At 43.6% G+C, this 21,699-nt stretch overlaps 1 protein-coding gene and 1 long non-coding RNA gene across 2 annotated transcripts in view; one reads left to right on the top strand and one right to left on the bottom strand.

Annotated features, from left to right (window-relative positions):
- Nucleotides 1-9,423: 9,423 nt before the first annotated feature.
- Chgb (chromogranin B) lies at nucleotides 9,424-21,041 on the bottom strand. Its single transcript, XM_005068668.4, has 5 exons — nucleotides 20,910-21,041; nucleotides 17,305-17,351; nucleotides 16,793-16,886; nucleotides 10,349-12,114; nucleotides 9,424-9,750 (listed from the first exon to the last, which is right to left on the bottom strand). The coding sequence occupies exons 1-5, from the start codon at nucleotides 20,956-20,958 to the stop codon at nucleotides 9,673-9,675; spliced, it is 2,034 nt and encodes a 677-aa protein (XP_005068725.1). The 5' UTR covers nucleotides 20,959-21,041; the 3' UTR covers nucleotides 9,424-9,672.
- The window catches only part of LOC106021012, a 52,777-nt gene continuing 52,004 nt past the window's right edge, over nucleotides 20,927-21,699 (top strand). The window contains exon 1 of the long non-coding RNA XR_001196384.3: nucleotides 20,927-21,037. This is a non-coding gene — a long non-coding RNA (uncharacterized LOC106021012). The remainder of the gene's footprint in view (nucleotides 21,038-21,699) is intronic.

Raw genomic sequence — 21,699 nt, 5'->3', positions numbered from 1 at the left:
CAAGGCAATCTTAACTCTGAGCTCCTATAAAACTAAAAACGGGAGTGCTGGCATCTGCTGTTAACCTTAGCACTCAGGAGGTAGAGGCAGGTAAATCTGAGTTCAAGACCAGCCTGGTCTATATAGTGAGTTCCAAGTCCAGGTCAGTCTCTCTCTCTCTCTCTCTCTCTCTCTCTCTTTGTCCCTCCCTCCCTCCCTCCCTCCCTCTCTTAAAAAAGCATAAACTGTTCCATAATTTTAATACAATGACAAAGTAAAACACCCCTACTCCCAAAGAGACCAAAAGCAAGCGAACACCAAATCCTGCAGTTCCATGTCTAGCATTTAGGACTCCGTATGGAATCATTTGGGCTTCAAAGAACTTAAGTAGCCCCTCCCACTCCACTGCCTGGAACACACACAGTCTCTTGAACCAACTCTTACTTCATGCATACAGCTTTCTCCCCAAATGTCTCTGTGGTTCTGGCATCTCCATCATCCTTAGGTCTCCACTAAAACTTAGGCTTAATCTTCACAGCTTCATGCAGTGGACTCTTCTCTCTTTGCTAGGATTCTGACTGTCATACACTGCCTGTCCTCAGCAGCTCTCTATAACTGGAGTAAGATGTTATGCTCTCTTCAATCTTAAATGTTTCATCCTGCAAAACCAGTACAACGGAGTATGTTGCCAAGCCAGCTGTCACCATGGGGATGGAACCTGACTACATTGTAACAGGTGCAGTAGCCTGTGTATACTAACCCTGGAAAGGTAGTCTAGATAGTTGCTATTCAGGAACAGGGAACCCCCTTTAGCATCCCAGGCTTAGACTCTCTTCTCTCAAATGAGTTTGCCTGTTCAAAATATAGAGCCTTTAATGGAGTGTCTTGCCCTCATAACACCATCCAAATGCCCCAGTATTAAAGAGATTCCTCTTTACCAGTCACAATTACTTTTTAACACTTGACTTGGGTGCAACTTTAAACTTGTTCCATCTATTATCCTTGACAATTTGTATATGTTTTGTATCTTTCTGCCCAACCCTTTGTTCCTTTTCACTGCAGAACTGGAAAATAGTGGTAACTAATAACCATGTCATGAACTGAGTGCTAATCCTTCCTTGAACCATCATCCATCAAAGAAATTACTCCATTATGTTTTAGTTCATTCAGTCTTATGCAAATTCTCGTGAAACAGTCAGAATGCAGCCAGGTCCTGTGCCAGAATAGTACACCGATGTGGGATGTCCTTCTGTACTCTGTGAATATGTGTTGTTTTTATTGGTTAATGAATAAAGCTGCTTTGACCTATGACAGGGCAGAATATAACCAAGCAGGAAATCCAAACAGAGATACAAGGAGAAAGAAAGCAGAGTCAAGGCAGACCCATCCAGCCATCCAAGGAGCAACATGCCAGAGTACCATCAATAGGCCACGGGCCACATTGTGATACCCAGATTAACAGAAATTGGTTAATTTAAATGTAAGAGCTATCTGATAATAAGCCTGAGCCATCAGTCAAACATTTGTAATTAATATTAAGCTTCAGAGTGATTATTTTATAGGCAGCCGCAGGACTGGGAGGCAGGAACAAAAGTTCTGACTACATTACACAAATATCCTCTAGCTCAGATTCCTCGTTCCTCTCTGAAATCCCACAATTAAGCCTCTACATGCAATGTTTCTCTCTACATTCTTGAATCCCAAAATTCCACTAGGATGCTTCATTCAGCTCTTCTTTCTTCATTCTAAGGACCTTTTAGCCCTAAGTTACAAACATTCCTCCTGTAAAGCAGTCTCAAAGGCTAAGAGCCACACAGGTTTACAGCACCAACAGTCCCACATCTTGGTTCTAATTTTCTGTATTAATGTTTCTGTTTGAGTTCCTGTCTTGATTTTCAGTGACGAACAGCAATGCTGAAGTGTAAGCCAAATAAACCCTTTCCTCCCCAATTCGCCTTTTGGTCATGGCGTCTCTTAGAAGCAATAGAAACCCTAACGTAAGATACTAGATAATGTAAATGGAGTTCTTAATTGATCCAAGTAATTAAAACCTGGAGTCAGATATAGAGGAAAATGCTGAGAGATCAGAGTGAAGGAGCAAGCTACCCCCACACTTTACCTCCTTAGCATCTCAGCAGACAAGAGAGCAAGTTCCTGTTTTCTCCCTGCTTATATCCTGTTTCTGCCCAGCTTCCTCACTTCCTGACTGTCTGTACAAACCTCCAGACCTCTATGGTTAGCTGATGGCAAGCACCATTCTCTGACCTTCAGACAGACTTTAATTGGATAAACAAGATACCACCACAAGATAATCCTTCATAGGCATGCCTGGGGGGAGGGGTGCTTCTCTTTGGTGACTGTAGATCCTGTCAAAGTTGACATGAGCTAACCATTCCATTTAGTTTAGTTTAGCTTATTTGTTTTAGTTTTTTTGAGATTGTTTTTTTCGTGTATCCCAGGCTAGTCTTAAGCTTGATATGTACCCTAGAAATAAATATCCAAGATTGTATCAGCACAGGTCCTTGCTTCAATTCTTTATCCAAGCTTATAATCCCAAAACTTGGGAGGTGAAGGCATGAAGATCAGGAGGTCAGAGTCATCTTCTAGGCAATTAACAAGGAATCCATGTTGCCTTTGACCAACCCTGCAGTGTGTCTCTGGACCACAGCTGGCCCTTTTCCTTCCCCTTCTGTTTGAAGCAGATGGTACCTGGTGTAAGCACTGCTCTTCTACATGCCCCTGGGCTTCCTCATGCTAACTGGGGAGCAGGGTGCTCAGTCTAAGTTCTGAGAGTGGGTGAGAGACACTGGAGTAAACAGGCCAGATCTTAAATCATAAGAAATTAATAAGAACCTTTTATCTTCAGTCTAAATTTTTATTAATAACCTCAACTTTTGGTATTTTCCTAAGATTTAAAATACAACCAGAAAGACTTCGCACTGTCATCAGCATAACAAGGCACTAAAGAAAATTTGCTTTGCAGAGTGGGTGGGTTCATCCTTCTGTTTGCTTTGTTCATTTAGCATTACCTTCAGAGCCATTAATTCAGAGAGTCCAGGAAATAGAGGGAGTCCTTTGTTTTCTGGGAGGACTCCCTCACCTCCTCCCAAATATTCAAGAGGGGTGTGCTGGTCAGCTTTATATCAACTTCACACGAGTGAGGGTTATTTGGGAAGAGGGACTCTTTTTTTTTTTTTGCTTTTTATTTTTTTATTATTTTAATTTTAAATAGCTTGTTTTACATGTCAATCCCAGTTCCCTCTCCCTTCCCGCCTCCCCGCACCCCCCCCCCACCATTCCCTCCAGCCTCCCACCCTATCGACATTTCCTTCCACATAGGGGATATCTAGAGACTGTCATTTCATTCAGGGCAGGGTCTAGGCACTCCCCTAAGAGTCCAGGCTGAGAGAGCATCCCTCTTTGTGTTATGGACACATGATGTCTGTTTGTATGCCAGGGATAAACACTGATCCACTGTTCAGGGCCCCATAGGTTGCCCAGGCCTCCTCACTGACTCTCACACTCAGGGGGTCTGGATCAGTCCCATGCTGGCCTCCCAGCTGTCGGTCTGGGGCCCAAGAGCTCTCCCTTGTTCAGATCAGCTGTCTCTGCTGGTTTTGCCAGCCCATTCTTTGCCAATTTGCTCATTGCTCCTCTCTCTCTGTCACTGGGTTCCATGAGTTCAGTTCAGTGTTTAACTGTGGGTGTTTGCTGGAAAAGGAACTCTTAATTGAGAAAATGCCTCCATCAGATTGACCTGTAGGCAAGTCTGTAGTGCATTTTCTTGATTGACAATTGTTGTGGGAGAGCCCAGTTCATTGTGGTAGTGCCAGCCGTGGTCTCATGATCCTGGATGATGTAGAAATGCAGACTAAGTAAGTCTTGGAAGCAAGTCAGTAAGCAGCACTCCTCCATGGCCTCTGCATCCGCTCCTGTCTCCAGGTCCCTGTCCAGTTTGAGTTCCTGCCCTGACTTTCTCCATAATGAACTCATGTAGAACTGCAGGCTGAAGTAAAGTTGCTTTGGTCATCGTGTTTTATCTCAGCAATAAAAATCCTAACTAAAATTTTGGTATCAGGTCATAGGATGTTGCTGTAATGAACCTGACCATGTCATTTTTGAGAGAGTTGTAGAAGGACTTTGGCCTGGAAAGGCCATTGGGGGCTCAGAGCTTAATAGATGGTTCTGTGTGAGCTTGGAAAATAATGCCAAAAACAGTGAAGATGATCAAGGCTTGGCTTGTGAAGTTTCACAAGGAAGTTTGAGAGCTGCTTTAAGACTCTGTATGGGTTGTTTGATATTTTGAATTAAGAATTTGTGGTTCTGGTCAGCTAAAGCAGCTGTGATTAACAAGAAGCCAGCACCACTAAGGTGAAATCTTTGCTTTACTGTGTTGTTTTTAACAAGATATAATTCAATTATCCAATAAAGACTTGGGAGCCAGATGCTAGGGTGACAGGCTGCTAGCTCAGAGAGGCAAAGAGAACACCCAGCTGACCTTCCTCCTCCACCGATATCCCAGAAAGAGAACTTTCTCCTGCGCCACTCAAACTGAATGTCCTTCCCTTCTATTTCCTATGTGTCTCTCTATCCATCCCCGTGACTCCCTCTTACTCTCTAAGGCTTTTTCCTGTCAGCTAGTTGCTTGCTCTGCCTCTTAGCAAGCTCTTGGATTATAGGTGTGTGCTAAGACTGAGCCACACCACAACTAGAAACAGGCTTTTCCAGTAAATAATGCAGTTTGCTGGCAGCCAAACTGGGCAACAAGTAGGAGTCAGCAAGGAGGCACTGGTTTTGAAGGCTTGAAGGGGGTGTGGAAACTGAGGCTTGGCATTGTATGGCAGAGCCCAGGAGACGCCATAGTGAAAGTGTAGTCCAAGTGCAGTCAGAGTTCTAGGATTGAGGTGGTCATCAGCGAATCTGAGGCTGGAACCATGTGTTGAGATCAGAGTCCTTGAAGAGAGCCCAGAAGAGGGAATTGGTGAAGGTGCTGCCCAGTTGCAAAGACCCCAGCATTTTGGAGATGCCATTACCATGGGACAGGCACCAAGGACAGCGGCAGCTTTGTAGTTGAGCCTGCCTGAGCCTAGAAAACAAGCTGTGTGTGTGTGCTAACAAAGGCAGAACCGGAGAAATGGAGGCCTTTGGAGCAGAGAAGATTGCTAAGTGAATCCCAGGTGTCTGATACTGAGCTTTTTATACTGTTGGATTTGGTTTTGCTTTGATTTGGTGGTGACTGTGCCCTGCTTATCTCCTCTTGGTATAGGAGAACATTTAACTTATTTTGTTTTACAGGAGCCCACAATAAGAGAGTTTGGAATTTTAAAGAGACTTCAGAGTTTTGGAAAGTCTTTGGATATTTTAAGAGACTGAAGTTTCAAGGTGTTTAAAATTTAAATGTGGTGAAACTTTTAAAAGTTGGAATGTTTTATATTGTGATGTTGATACTCATAGGTGAATCTTGGAGATTCCATGGTTGATGGACTAGAAGCAGTAAACTGAAATAAACCCTTTCCTCTCCAAGTTGCTTTTGGTCATGGTGTGTTTTTATCACCACACTAGAAATCCTAACTAAGGCAGGGGGTAAAGTGACTTCTTATAGTCCTTCTCTATGCCCCGAGAGTAACTGAAAGTAAGACATACCTATATATAATATGAAAATAATATAACTGAAATTAATCAATTGTCAGCCAACTAATGCCCACAAGCCAAATGTGAACCACTGTTAGCTTTTTGTATGGTAATTTGAATTAGATGCCCCATATCCTCAGACATTTGAATGCTTGGTCCTAAGTTAGTGATGCTATCCGGGGAGTCTTAGGTATATCCTTGTTGGAGGAAGTGTGCCACTGGGGGTGGGCTTTTAAACATCAAGCCCCTGTCATCCCCAGCTTGTCATCTCTGTTTCTGTTTGTGCTTCTTGAGATGTGAACTCTCAGCTCTCAGCTTTAACTCCACTCACCGTGCCTGCCTGCTGCCATGCTCCCCACTGTGGTGGTGATGGACTCTGATAGCTCTGGAACCACAGACCTAAATACCCTTTCCTTGTGTAAATTGCCTTGGTTGTGATGATCTTTCACAGCAGTGGAGAAGTAGTAACTAATGCAGCCTGTAAGCTAAAAATGGCTTTTACATTTGCAAGTGTTTAGAGGAAGAAAGTAAAGCCACACACACACACACACACACACACACCCTGGTGAAGTAATCTCTGTTGTTTAATTCTTCTCAGCTTCTAGTGTTTTATTAAAGATGCCCTGAAAATATAACAACAACAACAAAAATAAGTGGTTTCAACACCACCTCCTTTCTCCTAAATCAGTGTGCAACTATGGCTACCTGTAGCTATAGTTTTATATTTGTATCTGTTTGTATATGTATTCTGTTGAGTATGTGCATTTGTGTAGGTGGGTATACTTGTCTGTTGTAATGTGAAAGACTTTTGTTGGGGAGACATACACACACATACACACACACACACACACACACACACACACGTTTACCACCACAGAAAGAGAACCCATGACAGACAAGAATAACAACAGCATAAATGTCATTAGTGGCAGTATTTCCTTAGCTCCATCAAAACCTATAGGACAACTGTCATATACATGGTCTGATGCTGATAATAATATTGTTACTCAACTAAAGGTTATATATGTTCGTGATAGAAAGAGGTAATCTTGAAAGATCCTGTGAACAGGACCTACTTTGGAAATGCAACTAAGTCTAGGTGAGGTTATTAGGGCAGGCTCAAACCCATAGTTGGATGTAGGTATTGAATAGTATGGCTATCATCCAGGATATCATGTAATACCTGTCCCTTTAAGTACGGGGCGGGGGGGATAGATTCAAGCCAGGCCTTTTGGCACATATCTGTAATCCCAGTATTCTGAAGGCTGGGGCAGGAGAATAATGAGTTCAAGACCACTCTGGGCTAAATAGTAAGACTGTTTCAAAAAGAGGGGCAGAAGTGTTTGGAGTGATGGCTCAGCAGTTAAGAACACGTACTGCTCTTCCAGCAGACCCAAGTTCACTCCTCAGGCGCGTGCACACACACACAGAGAGAGAGAGAGAGAGAGAGAGAGAGAGAGAGAGAGAGAGAGAGAGAGAGAGAGGGAGGGAGGGAGGGAGGGAGGGAGAGAGGGAGGGAGGGAGGGAGGGAGGGAGGGAGGGAGACGAAGAAGAAGAAGAAGAAGAAGAAGAAGAAGGAGAAGGAGAAGGAGAAGGAGAAGGAGAAGGAGAAGGAGAAGGAGAAGGAGAAGGAGAAGGAGAAGGAGAAGGAGAAGGAGAAGGAGAAGGAGAAGGAGAAGGAGAAGAAGAAGAAGAAGAAGAAGAAGAAGAAGAAGAAGAAGAAGAAGAAGAAGAAGAAGAAGAAGAAGAAGAAGAAGAAGAAGAGAGTCACATCACAGTAGGCCAGAAAGAAGAAAGGAGAAAGGAAATCTGGCACTGAGCCATTTTCTTTCTCCTTTTTGTCACAATTCACTCCACTGTAGTCCCTCTTCCGAGCCTGTAGGGGACCATGCTACCCACATTCAGGGTAGGCCATCCCCTCTCAGCTAATCCTCAGGTATGCCTGAAATTCCTGGTCATACCAACTCCAGTCAACTAGACAGCAAGGCCTAGCTAGCTCAGCCCATGTGCTCAGCATTTCCTAGGCTATTACACTGGGCTGTATAAGACATGTCTGATCTATTACAGTTTATTTTTCTAATACCAGCCTTGAGTGTGGATTGTTTCTTAGGTCATGGACCACCAGAAGCAATTTCTGACATTATAATGTGAGCAAAGACAGCTAATGTGGAAGATGACGCCAGGAAATGCCTCCAGGTTTACCAGCAGGCACTGGACTAGAGTGGGAATAAGCCAACAAAGGATACATTATCAAGCAGGTTTTTGCTGAGACATTCTGGAGGGCAGAATAGGATATACCACAGAGTGATCTATTTGGTGGAGGTGAGAGCTGACCTGTCTTGTTTTATTTCGTTTCTTTTTTTAAAAAAGATGAATTTAGTTATACTTCATATATGAATGGCATGTATAACTACAGGCCAGAAGAGGGCATCAGGTCCTGTTAAGATGATTGTGAGCCACCACCTGGGTGCTGGGAATTGAACTCAGGACCTATGGAAGAGCAGCCCGTGCTCTTAACTGCTGAGCCATCTCTCCAGTCCTGTTATGTTTTATTTTTTTTCATGGTTTGAATTGTGAGCTCAGAAAAAAGATACACTGGTGCCCCAACCCTAGGTCCTCAGAATGGGATGTTATTTGGCCATAAGATTATTGTGGATGCAATTGGTTAAGATGCGGTCATACTGGAGTCAGACAGGCATTCAGTATTCAGTGACTGGTGTCCTTTTCATCAGTGTACCATGTGAGGAGATGGAAAGTTGTAAGGAGAAGATGGCATGGAAAGAGGAGGCGGAGTTTGGTGTGATAGTGTCACCAGCCAAGAAACATCAGGAGCCATTGGAGCCAAAAGGGCGAGAAGTAGCCGCCTCTGCAGCCTTGGGAAGCGTGACCCTGCCAACAGCTTGATTTAGGGCTTATAACTTGAAGGACGATGAGGGAATTGGAATGGACTGCAGTATTCATGAGCTCTGCACTTGTCCATTGGCCCTTGCATGCAGCTACTCATGATCCCAAAGCTAGGAAGAAAGACCCCAGAAAAGAGACAATAGGAGGCCTTCCTGAAATGTGACCATCACCAGATAGCTTGGTCCCTGTGCAATAAAGTCTCAGTTCACTCAGTGTCAATCTGGGAAGAACCTGGTTTAATTGGTACAGGCTAGACACACCCTCTACACTGAACTGTCTCCTCTCTTCTCCTCTGCAGAACTGTAAATGTGATGTTTTGGGCTGGTGAAATGGCTCTGTAGGTAAAGCGCTTACTACCAAGCTGGTCAACCTGACTTAGATCACAGAGAACCAACTCATGAAGGTTGTCTTCTGACCACCACCACCCACCCCGACACATACACGATGAATAAATCAAGTGCAATTTTTAAAATTAAATAACAGGCCTGGAGAGATGGCTCAGAGGTTAAGAGCACTGGCTGTTCTTCCAGAGGTCTTGAGTTCAATACCCAGGAATCACATTGTGGTTCACAACCACCTATAATGAGATCTGGTGCCCTTTTCTGGCCTGCAGGCATAACACTGTATACATAACAAATAAATAAATATTTAAAATTAAATAACATATTTTCTTTTAAAATGTCTTCTTCACGCCTGCCTGATCGCTAACAGGGTAGAAATCAGATATTTTATTCTCTATATCTTTCTTTATATCGTGCAATATTTTACTTCAGAAATTTTGCTTTCTTTCTGTTATACACTTAAAGATCTTCGAATCCTAATGCTATCTTTGAGAATATATTTAGAAGAATAGATTTCAAAATTGCACTCTTCCTAACTAACCCAAAGAAAGCTAAAAACCAAAAACGATTTAGCTTCAGGCAAATCTTTTATTATTTATGTTTCAAAGACAGTAACACGGTCATTATCACAGGCATATGAACATCTATTTTGCAGGAAGAATATGCTACAAGTCACTCTAGTCACATAGTATTAGCATTCTGGCAAAGATAAATGGTATTTCCAACTGCAACAAACATTTAATAAATAGTAGATTCTGCTTTCTGCCTTTGGGTGAATCAATGGCGTCTTTCAGTGGACAGCCTGTCTCTCCGACTGTTAGCCCCTCTGGCTGAACTTTTCCGCTATCTTCTGCAGTTCCAGATCCATGGCAGTCAAGTTCTCCAGTTCCTTTTTCTGGGAAACACAAAAGTGGAGTACTGAAGTCAGTTCATCCGCTCCAATTCAGGGAGCAATAAGAGTCAGGGGGATTTTAGGTATAGTAGAGGTAGAGACTGCCTGAGTCAGCCAACATCAGGGGACTTCAAGGTGTGTTTCTCCTGCTCAGTAGATTGAGCACCCCAAGCAATTACCCAGGAATGAAGATTCCTGAGTCCCATGCAAAAATTACAAAATGAGAAATTCTGGGGGGTCAGCAATCCTGATGACTCTGATGTACTTATTAGGTAAAGGTGCTGTTTGGGTGGGCACCAGGTGCCTAAGGTTTACGCCATGCCCAGGCAGCACCCGGTACACAGACAGATCTGGGGCTAGATCCCAGACACAGTAGTTTTCCAAGTTCTCCAAGCAAGACAAGAAACGCTGTAAAAGAGAGACAAAGGCAGGGATCTGCACCACACTGTGTGGTGGCTGGAAATCAACCCTGCTGTGACACGGGTGCTCACATTCCCACAGAGACACTCCCCACCCGTTTCTCCCCAGTATCAGACATGTCGATGCGAACATCAACCTTGATCATCATCATGTAATTTTAAGCAAAAGCCTCATACTGTACCTCTTCCTCAGTCATAACTCTCTGGTCAGCCCTGCCCTTTTCATCGTCTGCCTCCTGACGAGGTCCCACCTGCTCCTCTGAGTCATAGAAGTCGGGAAATTCATCTGACTTCTTCCTGTAGTGAAGGAGCTGGTCCAGCTCAGCCACTCCATCATACTGCCTTTTCATGTCCGGATGAGGGTCCCTGGCAAAGCCTCTCTTCTCATACCCCCAGTTGACATCCTCTGAGTAGGGCCTTTTCTCCCACCAGTCATAGTTGTACTCTGGGAAGAAACTCTTCTCAGTCAAGGTCAACCCATTTCCATCTTCACCTTCACCCTCAAGAAAATTGTCATCTGGGTTGTCTTTTTTCTCAAAATCACTGTCCTTCCACTGGAGAGGGTCAAAGTAGGGGTTGAACAACACCCCTAACCTCTTCCTCTTTTCAGTGATGGGGTAGGGTGCATATTGTCTGTCTGGAAACCCCACTTCCTCCCTGCTTTCTTCTGGGTCTAGAAGTGCTTCTTCCTGTTGCCACCATTTCCCTTGGTCCCCTTCTTCACCATAGTTGAGATAGTTTTCCTCCTGCCCCTGCCATTTGCTTTGTGGATACCTTTTTGGCTTATCTATGGGGCCTTCCTGAATAGGGTAATGTCCTTCATCCAGGAGCCCTTTCTCTTCTCTGGCGCCAAGAGCAGAAAAGGCACCTGGCACACCTTCCCTGCCTCTGTGTTGGTGTCCCTTTGTCCCCTCATAGCCCCTCTCTTCCTCAGTGTCTTCACTGTGTCTGTTTGCCATGCTTTCGCGTTCAGAGTTGGGGTGGCTTCTCCTGTACTCCTTTTCTTGGCTTTCTTCACTCTGAGGTCTGAGAACCCTGTCCTCTTCGCTGCCTCTGCCGCCATACTGTGGTCTCCGAAGGCTCTTGGGAACCTGGGAACCTGGATAGTTTCTCATTTCTTCCCCGTATTCAAGTTCTTCCTGTGAAGCCCTGTAGTGGGTTGGACTGTGGCCCCTCTTTTCCCCCAAACTGGCTGTGGCCACAGCTGCCTCCTCCGACTCCTCAGGGGTATGTCTCCTTTCCTCCAATGCAGGATGCCCTTCTTGAGAGGGCTTGTTGGGCCGGCTTCTCCCATGGTGGTGTCTGGGCCTTCGTTTGGCTACTTCAGAAGAGGCCATGTCTTCCTCATCCTCCTCGGATTCTTCTTCACTCTGGTCGTGGTCGCTAAGCTCCTGGCGTGGTGTCTCCTGCCTCCTTGCCTCCTCTTCACTCTCCTGACTCCCTTGCTCCCTGCTGTGTGTCTTTTCGTGGAGCCCCATGGGGTGTGTATCTGTTCTGGCCACCGACTCTTCTTTTTTCTTAGCCATAGGGTCGTTTCTTTTGTTGGATAAGGTACTCTGTTTCTCTCCTGGAGTTTCAAGGTCTTTCTCTTCACCAGCATCTTCCCTGTGCTCCCCTTTTGGGTGATTCTTGCCTTCTCCTTCCTCCCTTTCCTCTCTCCCAATCTCTTCAGAATGGTGTATCTTAGCTTCTTTGGACATTTGTTGGTTGGAAGGATGGAGGCTCTCTTGGGTTTCATCCATTCTCTCTCGGCTATGTCCTCCTCCTTCTGTCCACTTCTCTTTGTCTACCTTTGTCTGGCCTTGAGTGTCTTCTACTGGTGCTGCTGTTTCCTCCCTACTGGAAGACCCGTGGGCTAGTGAGGCATCAGCTGGGTCTCTTAGCAATCGTACTTCAAACTTTGTGTTCTCATTTTCATCTTTTTCCTCACCCTTGATCTCTTTTCCACCTATAATGAAAATATAGGAGTTAACACAACTGTAGAAATGCAGTTAAGGTTCAAGTACCAGCCTCACTGATCATTAAAAATACCGAGGACACTGGAAAATAGTTACATGATAGAGGATATATTCAGTTCTTTGAGAAGCTTATGATATGGAAACTCTTTTGCTGTTTTTAATGAGCTCTCTGCATGTTTAAGTTTTCAAAATGTCCACCCAGCATCTCTGTTTGTGACTGTCAATGACCAAACTGAAATGCAGATGCAACTTTATGAAAGACTGGGATTTAGGACCTTCCGGAAGAGCTCTTACAATTCATGTGATTCAGCCTCTGTGTTTTGCAGGCATAGAAGATATGGAGACTCTGAGTGATAGAATTCAAGATCGTTCTTTCCATATTTAAGTAAGGTGGAAAAGTTGCCATAGGGTAAATGAATGGATCTAACTATAATCCAACTAAATAACATTAAGTAGCCAAAATAGGGTATCTTAAGATTCAAAGGAGGATTCAAAAATTGAACTACTTGTCAGACTTCGTTATCTAGTCAACTGTGTGTGCCCTATCCAGCAGGAAATGACAACTTAATCTAGCTTAGCCATGTGCTGTGCGTTTCAACCCACAATAGACTGTGAGCTTCACAGTGGTCTCACACTATCATATCATATGATGTCATTGTATCATATGAGTCATAGCCCTCTTGGTTTCTGTAAATCTAATCAGTGATGTTTGTACAGCAACAAAATGGCCTACCAATGCCCTTCTCGGACACATTAAATGATGCATGGCTGTAACTGGTAATAAGAATGGAGAGGGCCTCTCTCCTTCTTCACTCAGGTCCCCCAGTCCACATGGTCCTTGATGTTAAGGATAAATTTCAGTACACTGGGCTGTCTTCCATGTTTCATGAGTCAGCAGCAGAAGGCATAACTGACATTTTGCTGCTCTCTTCCATCTTCTCCAAATGTCAGTAACTCCTAACTACATTCTCCCCCAAGGACATCCTATGAAAAGAGGTGTGGAGATCACAATGTCTTTGCTGCTAGTTGGGAGGGCTTAGGTTTCAACCTCTTTAACCAAGTTTAGATAGAAGACCTGAAGCCAAGGCATTGACAGCTAAGGGCCAACACCAGCACCATCCGTCACAGCAGCCACTAGCTCTTTGTGGCTTTAGAACACTCGAGATGTAGCTTGAGCAAACTGAGACCTGATGCCTGAGACTGCATACAAAGTCAGTGAATATATTAAAATAGCTTTTTTTGATAGATTGGGTAGTACTAAATAGATAAAATGCATTAGACTAAGTTAGACATCAATTTCACTTATATTTAAGTTTTTAAATGTAACTAGAAAATTTGAAATTATATTTGTAGTTCATACTATATTCCTTTTGAACAGCACAGATGGGCCTTGTTTGTTTTTAGACAGGAGCTTATTAGGTTAATAGCTAAGAGCATAAGAGAGAGCAAACAAGCATAGCAGGAACAGACCTCATGAGTCATTCTGAACTGACATTTACAAAGGACAAAATTTATCTATTTTAAAAAATACTCAAGAAATTGTACCTTGTGTGTATCTCTCTATTAAAGCACAGCCTGGCATGATAATAATGTCCTCATGTTTACAAAGCCACAGATAGCTCTCTGGCCTTTTGTGTACAGACATTGAGTACCGGTTAATTTGTCATGGCCCTGCATCACGTAAGAGTCTATGATGATGCCATCTTGGACTACAAAGTGAATTTATACATCCTAAATAGCAAATCAAGACCTTGTCACAAAAAAAGGAGCCAATGGGATTATACACAGTGCTGGGGCAGGGCTAATAAAGCAGGGCAAGAAAGCAAGGAGGCTTTGGGTGATATCCTTGACTTCTTGTGCCCCTTTCCAAATTGTTACGTTGAAATCCTAATCGGTGTTATGATAGTTTGAGACATAAGGCCCTAATAAGAGGACACATGAGAAACACAGCCTGCCTTCACACAGGAGGAGACGGTCAAAAGGGGGCCATACAGCCAAGAAGTGGGACCTTACCGGGCACTTGATCTTGTGCTACAACTGTGAGGTTACTGTGTATTGTTTAAACCGATGGATCTATAATATTGTCTGTAGTGCTTACAGCTGACTCAGCCAGATGCTGAGGTTATTCTCAGAGTTTGCTGAAGGACAACAGAGGCCACAAGCTCCTCTTCCTATCTGACTTAGGGGGTGAGGTATCTTAAGTGTCAAGAACAAGTATTTTTATCTCTTTTGAGTTAAATGTGTACTGCTTATGGCAGCTTGTGCCTGGAGCTGAGCACTTGGCCTTAAATTTAGCTCTTAGCCCAGCAGGTGAGATTGGAGAAGGGCTGATTAGCTCATGAAGGCTCTGTCACTCTCTAACATCAAAGTGTGACACTCACCCTTGCTTCCATGTTAAAAAGGAAGCGTGTCTCATCCATTCTGTTGCAAAGTTGACCAGATTAACCTTGGTCAACCCTGACCAGAGAAATCTTGTACCTTGGAAGAAACTGGACTTCTCTAAAGTCTCTTTAAACAAAAAACAAACAAACAACAACAATAACAAAAACCACAATTCTTCCCTTCTTCCTAAATACTTATGTGTTCACTGAGTGTGGGAGGGTGGGGCTGGAGACTGGGCTTGGGGTGGGACACAGGCCAAGCAGAGCATTTACTCCACTCAGGTGCACATGTGAGTGCGCCCACTGGGTCAGGAGAAAGAAGACTAAGCCAGGAGAGAGAGAACTACAATGGGACAGGATGGTGTGGCCCAGAACTGAGTTCCCTGAGACCTACACCTTTATTTAAATATTAGATGTCACTTTAAACAATCAAGATTTTAAGCAGGGTTTGGTGCTACCTTTTATCCTAGTACTTGGAAGATAGAGGCAGGTGAATCTCTGTGAGTTCAAAGCCAGTCTCCTGTTTACATAGTGAGTTCCAGGCTGGCAAGAGCTATGGATTAAGACATAGTGAGATCCTGTCTCAAAATAAATATATAAATAAATAAACAGACAATTAGATAGATAGGTAGATAGATAGTTAGATGGGTAGGTAGATACGTAGATGGATGGATGAAGATAGATAGATAGACAGACAGACAGACAGATAATTAACTTGGGATTTAACTCAGTGATAAAAATGCTTACACAGCCTGAGTGAGGCCCTGGGCTTGATCTTCACCACCAAAGAAAAAGAAAAAAAAAAACAAATAAAAATTCTAATTTTTAACTTCTATTGAAATTTGCAAGGTCTAAATAGCAAAATCTGGTAACAGAGTGTGTAGTTCTCCCCCAAAGGTTGAAAGCCGAGCAGCACATGCTCCTGGGAAAAGGCCCTTAAGGCTGCCATTCTGCACTGCTGGCCCTGGACCATGCTGCTGTGCTCCCGACCCTCAGAATCGGCCCGTGCTGCATTGCATCTCTTCCACTCTGAGTCTTTCTTGTGCCTTCCTGGTTTTGTGTCTAGCCTGAGTGATGCTTGAAGCTGCAACCCTGAAGGAACACTTCCGGCTTCCTGGCCTTTCTGCCTGTCTCTGTCCGGTGTCCTTGTTTTGTTCTCTGGAGCAGGATCAACAGACACACAGTCTGAAAGCTGGGCTTACTATGACTAGAGCCTGAGGGCTACGTACTTGATTTTGGAGGCAGGAAGAGTCTGACATTCGGTAATTGCCCCCCAACCCCCGCTACCCACCCAGCAATCATGGCTATCTTATGACAGATCCTTCCCTTTTGCATTCATTTGGTAAAGGAAGACAGGGGAAGGGTAACAGCAAAGAAGCAGCCCTTCCTCCCTGTGATGACTTGGAACTGCTGCCTGGACAAGCAGAAAATAAACTTGAGAAGGACAGAAGCATCTTGCCTGAAATGATTGGGAAGCTTCCATTCACTGTTTAATGGGGATCCTCATGTCTTAGGACTGCCCCCCCAACTTTGATGATTCCTAGGCAGAGTGAGTTAAGCCAGGTTATTCAGTCAATTGTTCATGGTTGTTGTTGTATCACTTCATGCACAAACCCCACGGACAGCAACCACAAGAGTGTTTGTCTTTAATGAGAGCCATTAGAGGTGAAAAGAAAGAAGTCACTGTCTCCAACTTGACTATAGACTTGAAGCACTGGAAGGGACTCACAAGAGCAGCATTTGTTTGAATTGGGTTGACTTTCCCAATGACAAGGACTGTGTAGTTTTGTAGAACCTGGTAACAGTAGATACCGTTTAAACTTTGTTTTCCATAGAGGCTCTTTAGTACAGAGAAAATTCTCCACTAGGTCAGAGCACTCCTCCAATCTTCAGCCCCTCTCGCCTCCCAGCACTTCCTCAGATACCTCCTCGTTGACCTACAAGCAAGCACTTCCCATACCCCTCTCCACCCAAATGAAGACCTGTTTCAAATTTTAATATATGAAACCAAGGGATTTAAGAACTGATGGACAACTCAAAAAGCACAGTCAACTAAATTCCCTCTTTGAAAATATAAGCCTAGAAAAAAATTTGAAAAGGATCTGCCTCACTGTCAGACAGTTACTAAGGAACCAGAAGTCATATCACTGTCTCCATAGGTACCAGTCTAGTCACTCAACACTAGTATAGAATTATACCACAGGCATGCATTTGCAGGTGAGGCAGAGGAGGTAGGAAAAAGATTCAGTGTAGGTACAAAGATCTTTCTGAAGTATGGGACACTTACTCTTCTTCAGGACTTGCCGGCACTGCGAGGTGACAGTTGGAACACTGGACTTGGACAGGGCACTTGAGAGGACTTCAATAATGCAGTGAGTCACCTATGAGAAAACACAAAAGTAGATTGGAAAGCTGGTGTCACTAGAACACAATTCAATCAGGAGTTCCTGTCACACTAGACTTGAGCATGTGCCTGGAACTAATGCAGGACCCTCAGGGCCGGGACTGGAGGGACCATGAGGAAGCCTCCCAGAGTACTACACTGCAAAAGGGAAGAAGACATTGAGAAATAAAGACCCACTTCTAATGCTTAGAGAGAAACTGCCTGTGTCCTTGAAAGAACTAACCCCCCTGGGAAGGATGTGTGTGCTTACTACAGGAGGGGCATTGCTTGTCCTGGTCTCTAAGGGACAAAACTTTGGCTTTGCAAGACAACATGGGGGAGGGAACTGTCAAAGGGAGTGAGACAGTCTAGGTTGTACGTACAAGTCTAGACTCTAGACCAGCATCTCAACTTACCATTTCCTCATTGGGATTTCTGTTATCCACTGGAGCTGAGCCGACAGCTTTGAAAGAGAAAAATGGGAAATTTCTTGAGTTGATTTCTTAGAGGCTAGATGAACCAAACTTGCAAAATGGTCCTGCCTTCATTGAGGGGGTGCAGAATGAATACTTAGCAGAACCCACATTGGGATGATGTCAATGACCATCATTTCCTAGTTGCCTGTACACATGTGTGCATATGTACAGACTTGTGTGAGTACACAAACATAAACAGCTGATTCCTCCAGCAATGCCTTAAACATTTGGAAAGGAATGCTGCCTTACAGCCTATATAAATAAAACACAAACCACAAATGAAGGGGCATCTTAAGTTTTCACAATTTACCATGTCTTGTGCCGGTTATACAGTTGTCCTATATGTGTGAAAATTTTTTAAAGCTGTAAACTCACTCTGTGAAGTTTCTACATCCCATGCTACAATAGTTTTTTAATTAAAATAGAATCAGGTACCCTCCACAATACATTCCCTCTGTCCACATCAATCTATGGCTTTTTCTGTTCCCAAGAAAATCTCCTCCTCTCAACTCACTTTATAAAAACACAGCTAGTAAAGGCTTGGCATGCTGTTGCATACCTTTAATCACAGCACTCAAAAGGAAGAGGCAGAAGGATCTCTGTGAGGGAATTTGAGGTCAGCATGGTCTACATAACTTCTAGGACTGCATAGAAAGACACTTTTCTCAAAAAAGGAAGGAAGGAAGGAAGGAAGAAAAACCCTAAACTAACAAAAAATCTCAAAGACAACAACCAAAACATGGATATTAGACCCTTACTCACTCAAGACCTTTGCTTAAACAGTTTGCTTCTACATCTGTTTCAATATTATGTCTCCATGCATTGTATACAATTGTGTAAACACCACTAGAAGTATCAAGTTATCTGGTCCACTATTATCTAGCTTATCAGTGTCATTAAAAAGTGCCTAACAAGTTTGAAGAAAGACCCTAAGTTCTTCCTCAAATACAGGCTAGATAAGACCTGGCTGACCAACTTTGGGCACTCAGGGTCATATGCCTGGCTTTGGGGATTCTGTTATTTTTCCCTTTTCTTTAGTGCTGAAGATTGAGGCCAGGTCCTCACATATGACAGAAAATCACTGTCCTCAACTGAGCTGCAGCCCCAGCCTTGGGCCAGTCTTTTATGCTCCAGACAACTGCACTTTTCTCTTTTCACCTGAAATCTGTGAAATTCTCTGGAAAGTAACTATGGAAGAATTAGTCCCCAGATGACAAAGAAGTCACCCTTTCCAAATTCAGCTTTCCAAACCTTGTGTAGCAGTGCAGCTCCACATGTATAGTTCTGTCTGTTGTCTCTCCCAATGTAAAGTGAGTACTTTAACTACCCATACAGCCAAAGTACTAACCCTTATCAGATGTGGTGGTCAAGGGATGCCCCATTGTCCCAAACAATTAGCAATTTACAACTTACTAGTATAGAACATCCCTGTTTCCCTGAGGAAGGCTTCTCAAACTTTTAATAGAAAGGAATTAGAATTTTCTATGAATACACATTGTGTACTTGGTGAGACTGCTAAGTGGCACATAGTTTTTCCAATAGAATCTGTGATAGCAAAGTAATAACTAAAGATATATTTAATCTCCTAAACTCTTTTGACTTATTTTTGTAGCAAATAAGAAATAAACACTTATAGAAAGTGAAATAATTAAATGGTAAAAAATGATCAAATAATAAATCTTGGAATAACTTCTGAAGTATCAGCATCCATAAGGCTATTAGGACTATTAAAGTTTAATCCCAAGTGGAAATTACAGCTGCAAAAATAGGTTAAACAGGGCCGGGTGGTGGTGGTGCATGCCTTTAATCCCAGCACTCGGGAGGTAGAGGCAGGCAGATCTCTATGAGTTTGAGGCCGGGCTGGACTGACAGGCTCCAAAACAATACAGAGAAATCCTGTCTCATAAAAACCAAAAAAAAAAAAATAGGTTAAACATGTTCTGCTAGTAAATCATGGGCACTCCCAAATTCCACTAAAGTTGTCACTCAAACAAGATCTGCATAGTTAAAAAATCCTTCTTCATATGATATGGATATCCTACATTCATATTAATATTTAAAGTGTCACAGACAGTCGTGGATCTCCTTTTATAAACTCTTAATGGCAGAAAATGAACTAGATGACTTTCTGAAGGCTTGTTACCAACTACAATTTTACTAAGTAAGAAACTACTTGAAGTCTCTCATTGCCAGATTTGGGGAGGAGGAAATGGGGAGGTGATTGCTATGATACCGGGTGTCTTTCTGGGGGTGATGAGCATGTTCTAAAATTTGATAGTGGAGATGGTTACAGTCTGTGACTAGCTTATACACCAGGGAGTTAGACACTTCTAAGAGGTAGGCAGCATAATGTGTGAATTATAGTCTAAAATATGAGAGGGTATCATAGCTCCATTTTAGTTACTATTAAATATGAGCTTTTATTCCTTCATGGGAGGTATAAAAATGTTTAACCACCACAGTTAGGTGAGTTACAAAAACATTACTGAGGTATCACTGTGACCTCTTCAGCAATGCCTTTCTGAAATATTTTGGACTTGAAGAACTCTAAATGATTCAGTTTGTTTTCTTTAATAAATTGAGAACATGTATTAGTTACTCATAAGAATGATTTTTAAAAATTGAGAATATTGTGAACGCAATAAAATATATTACTTTTGGCTTTCATTTTGTCAAACAGAGTGATTCCTGTCCATCAAAGTTTATATTTTATGGAGTCAAGTCTAGTTAGGGATCTCAGTCTCAGAACAAAACACTTCTTTGCTGCCATTCAGAGAAAGCTGCTAGCTTAATTTGGTGTTGTACTTACTTATCAGTATCCCAACACAAACACACTCTTCAAGTCACCAGAGATCAATGAGTAAGTTTAGAGTAATTTAAAATTCAATGCCACAATCCTCCACACACACAATCATCAAATATTAACTCCTTCTGTTTTCATCCTCCAGAATTGACTGAAACATTAGTTTACTACTCCGGAGATACTTTTATGGTTATTACATAGTCTTGTTATTTTTATTTCTAGAATACAAAGAAATATCTAGAGCAAATCCCATTCACAAATTAAAAACCGACCAACTTCAACGTGAATTACCTCTCTCTAGAAACATAAATACAAAGCATAAATATGTTAACCTTGTAAACACAGACATGCTGAGGAACACATATGTGACATGCTGAGGAAAATACCTTATATGCACACGGATCTAATTCTAACTCGGCATCTTTATAATAACAGAGGAAATTTTGCAGGTGCCAATTGCATGCATTCCCACCCTGCTACGGTCTCAGTGCTGTCAAGAGTCACACAGAGAATCAGACTACAAGGCTCTTTGTAGCCTTGTAGAGAGCTTGAGATCTCTGCAGAGAACACAGAATGCGGCTTTGCTTGCAAGGGCCGCACAGCCCCTGCGGGGAAAGCAGGGAAAGGCTGGGGGGATCTTGTTTACTCAATTCACAGGATCCTCTACCTAGCCTCTTCTCTCCTTAGCGCTGGGCTGTGGGCCCAGCTCCGGGAGCTGTCCGGGGTGCTGAATTCCACTCACCGGACAGAGCTGCGGCGCCCAGGAGGCCGAGGAGCACGGCGGTCTGCATGGCCCCGCTCGCAGCTGCGTGCCTGGAGGAACACAGCGGGTGCCGGCTCCGCAGAGCAGCTGTGGCGCGGTGGACGCAGGTCTGGCTCTTATGAAGGGCAGGCGGGGTGCAGCGCCCGGGGGCGAGCAGCTAGCGGGGGCGCCCCTTGCTCAACCCTGACGTCACGGAGCAGCCCTGGGGCGGTGCCAGCGAGCGGAATCTCAGCCAGTGAGCGTGGCTCTGCGCTGGGTCCAGCAGTAACAGGCAGGGATGCTAAGAGGCCAGGTGCTGTCCTTCCCAGGAGAGGAGGGGCAAGGGTTCTGCTTAGATTGCAGGCGCCTGCGCTCCAGCTCCCCCGAAAATACCTCAGACCCTGCAGACGCGAGTTTGAGGCGCTGGATACATGTGATTCTGATGTGTGTAAACGATGAGGTCAGCTTTGTGTCTCCTCTGCCCAGCTGAGGAAGATCCTTGCTTGGAACACACAGGCATTAGACCTTTAAAAGAAGAGCGATGGCTACAAACCTAAAGTGTGCAGCCTGGAATCTATAACTTGCTCTTGTTTCAGATGTTAGGTCAGTGTATCTGTCTTCCTATCTGTGGCTCTGTCTGTCTTCCATTTGTGGACGCCTCCCACCCCACATATATAGCTTATTCAAATGAGCTTCTTTTAAAGAAAAAAAATCAGATGGGCCAAAAGGATGCACTGCAAAATTGTCTCGCTCTTTTAACCGCAGTTTCCTAGTTCAGTTCCCGCTGTAA

The sequence above is a fragment of the Mesocricetus auratus genome, unplaced genomic scaffold (assembly GCF_017639785.1).
Source record: "Mesocricetus auratus isolate SY011 unplaced genomic scaffold, BCM_Maur_2.0 Super-Scaffold_100004, whole genome shotgun sequence".
Taxonomy (NCBI): Eukaryota; Metazoa; Chordata; class Mammalia; order Rodentia; family Cricetidae; genus Mesocricetus; species Mesocricetus auratus.
The sequence above is the reverse complement of the archived record's forward strand: the minus strand, read 5'-3'. Positions and strand labels throughout refer to the sequence as shown.

Bases quoted from the DNA above. Each gene is read 5' to 3' on its own strand.
- Chgb (XM_005068668.4), bottom strand. From the start codon at position 20,958: ATGCAGACCGCCGTGCTCCTCGGCCTCCTGGGCGCCGCAGCTCTGTCC. The intron at 17,352-20,909 runs GTGAGTGGAATT...TCTCTTTCAAAG, and splicing joins GGGCGCCGCAGCTCTGTCCG to CTGTCGGCTCAGCTCCAGTG. The intron at 12,115-16,792 runs GTAAGTGTCCCA...TTTTCATTATAG, and splicing joins CCGGCAAGTCCTGAAGAAGA to GTGGAAAAGAGATCAAGGGT.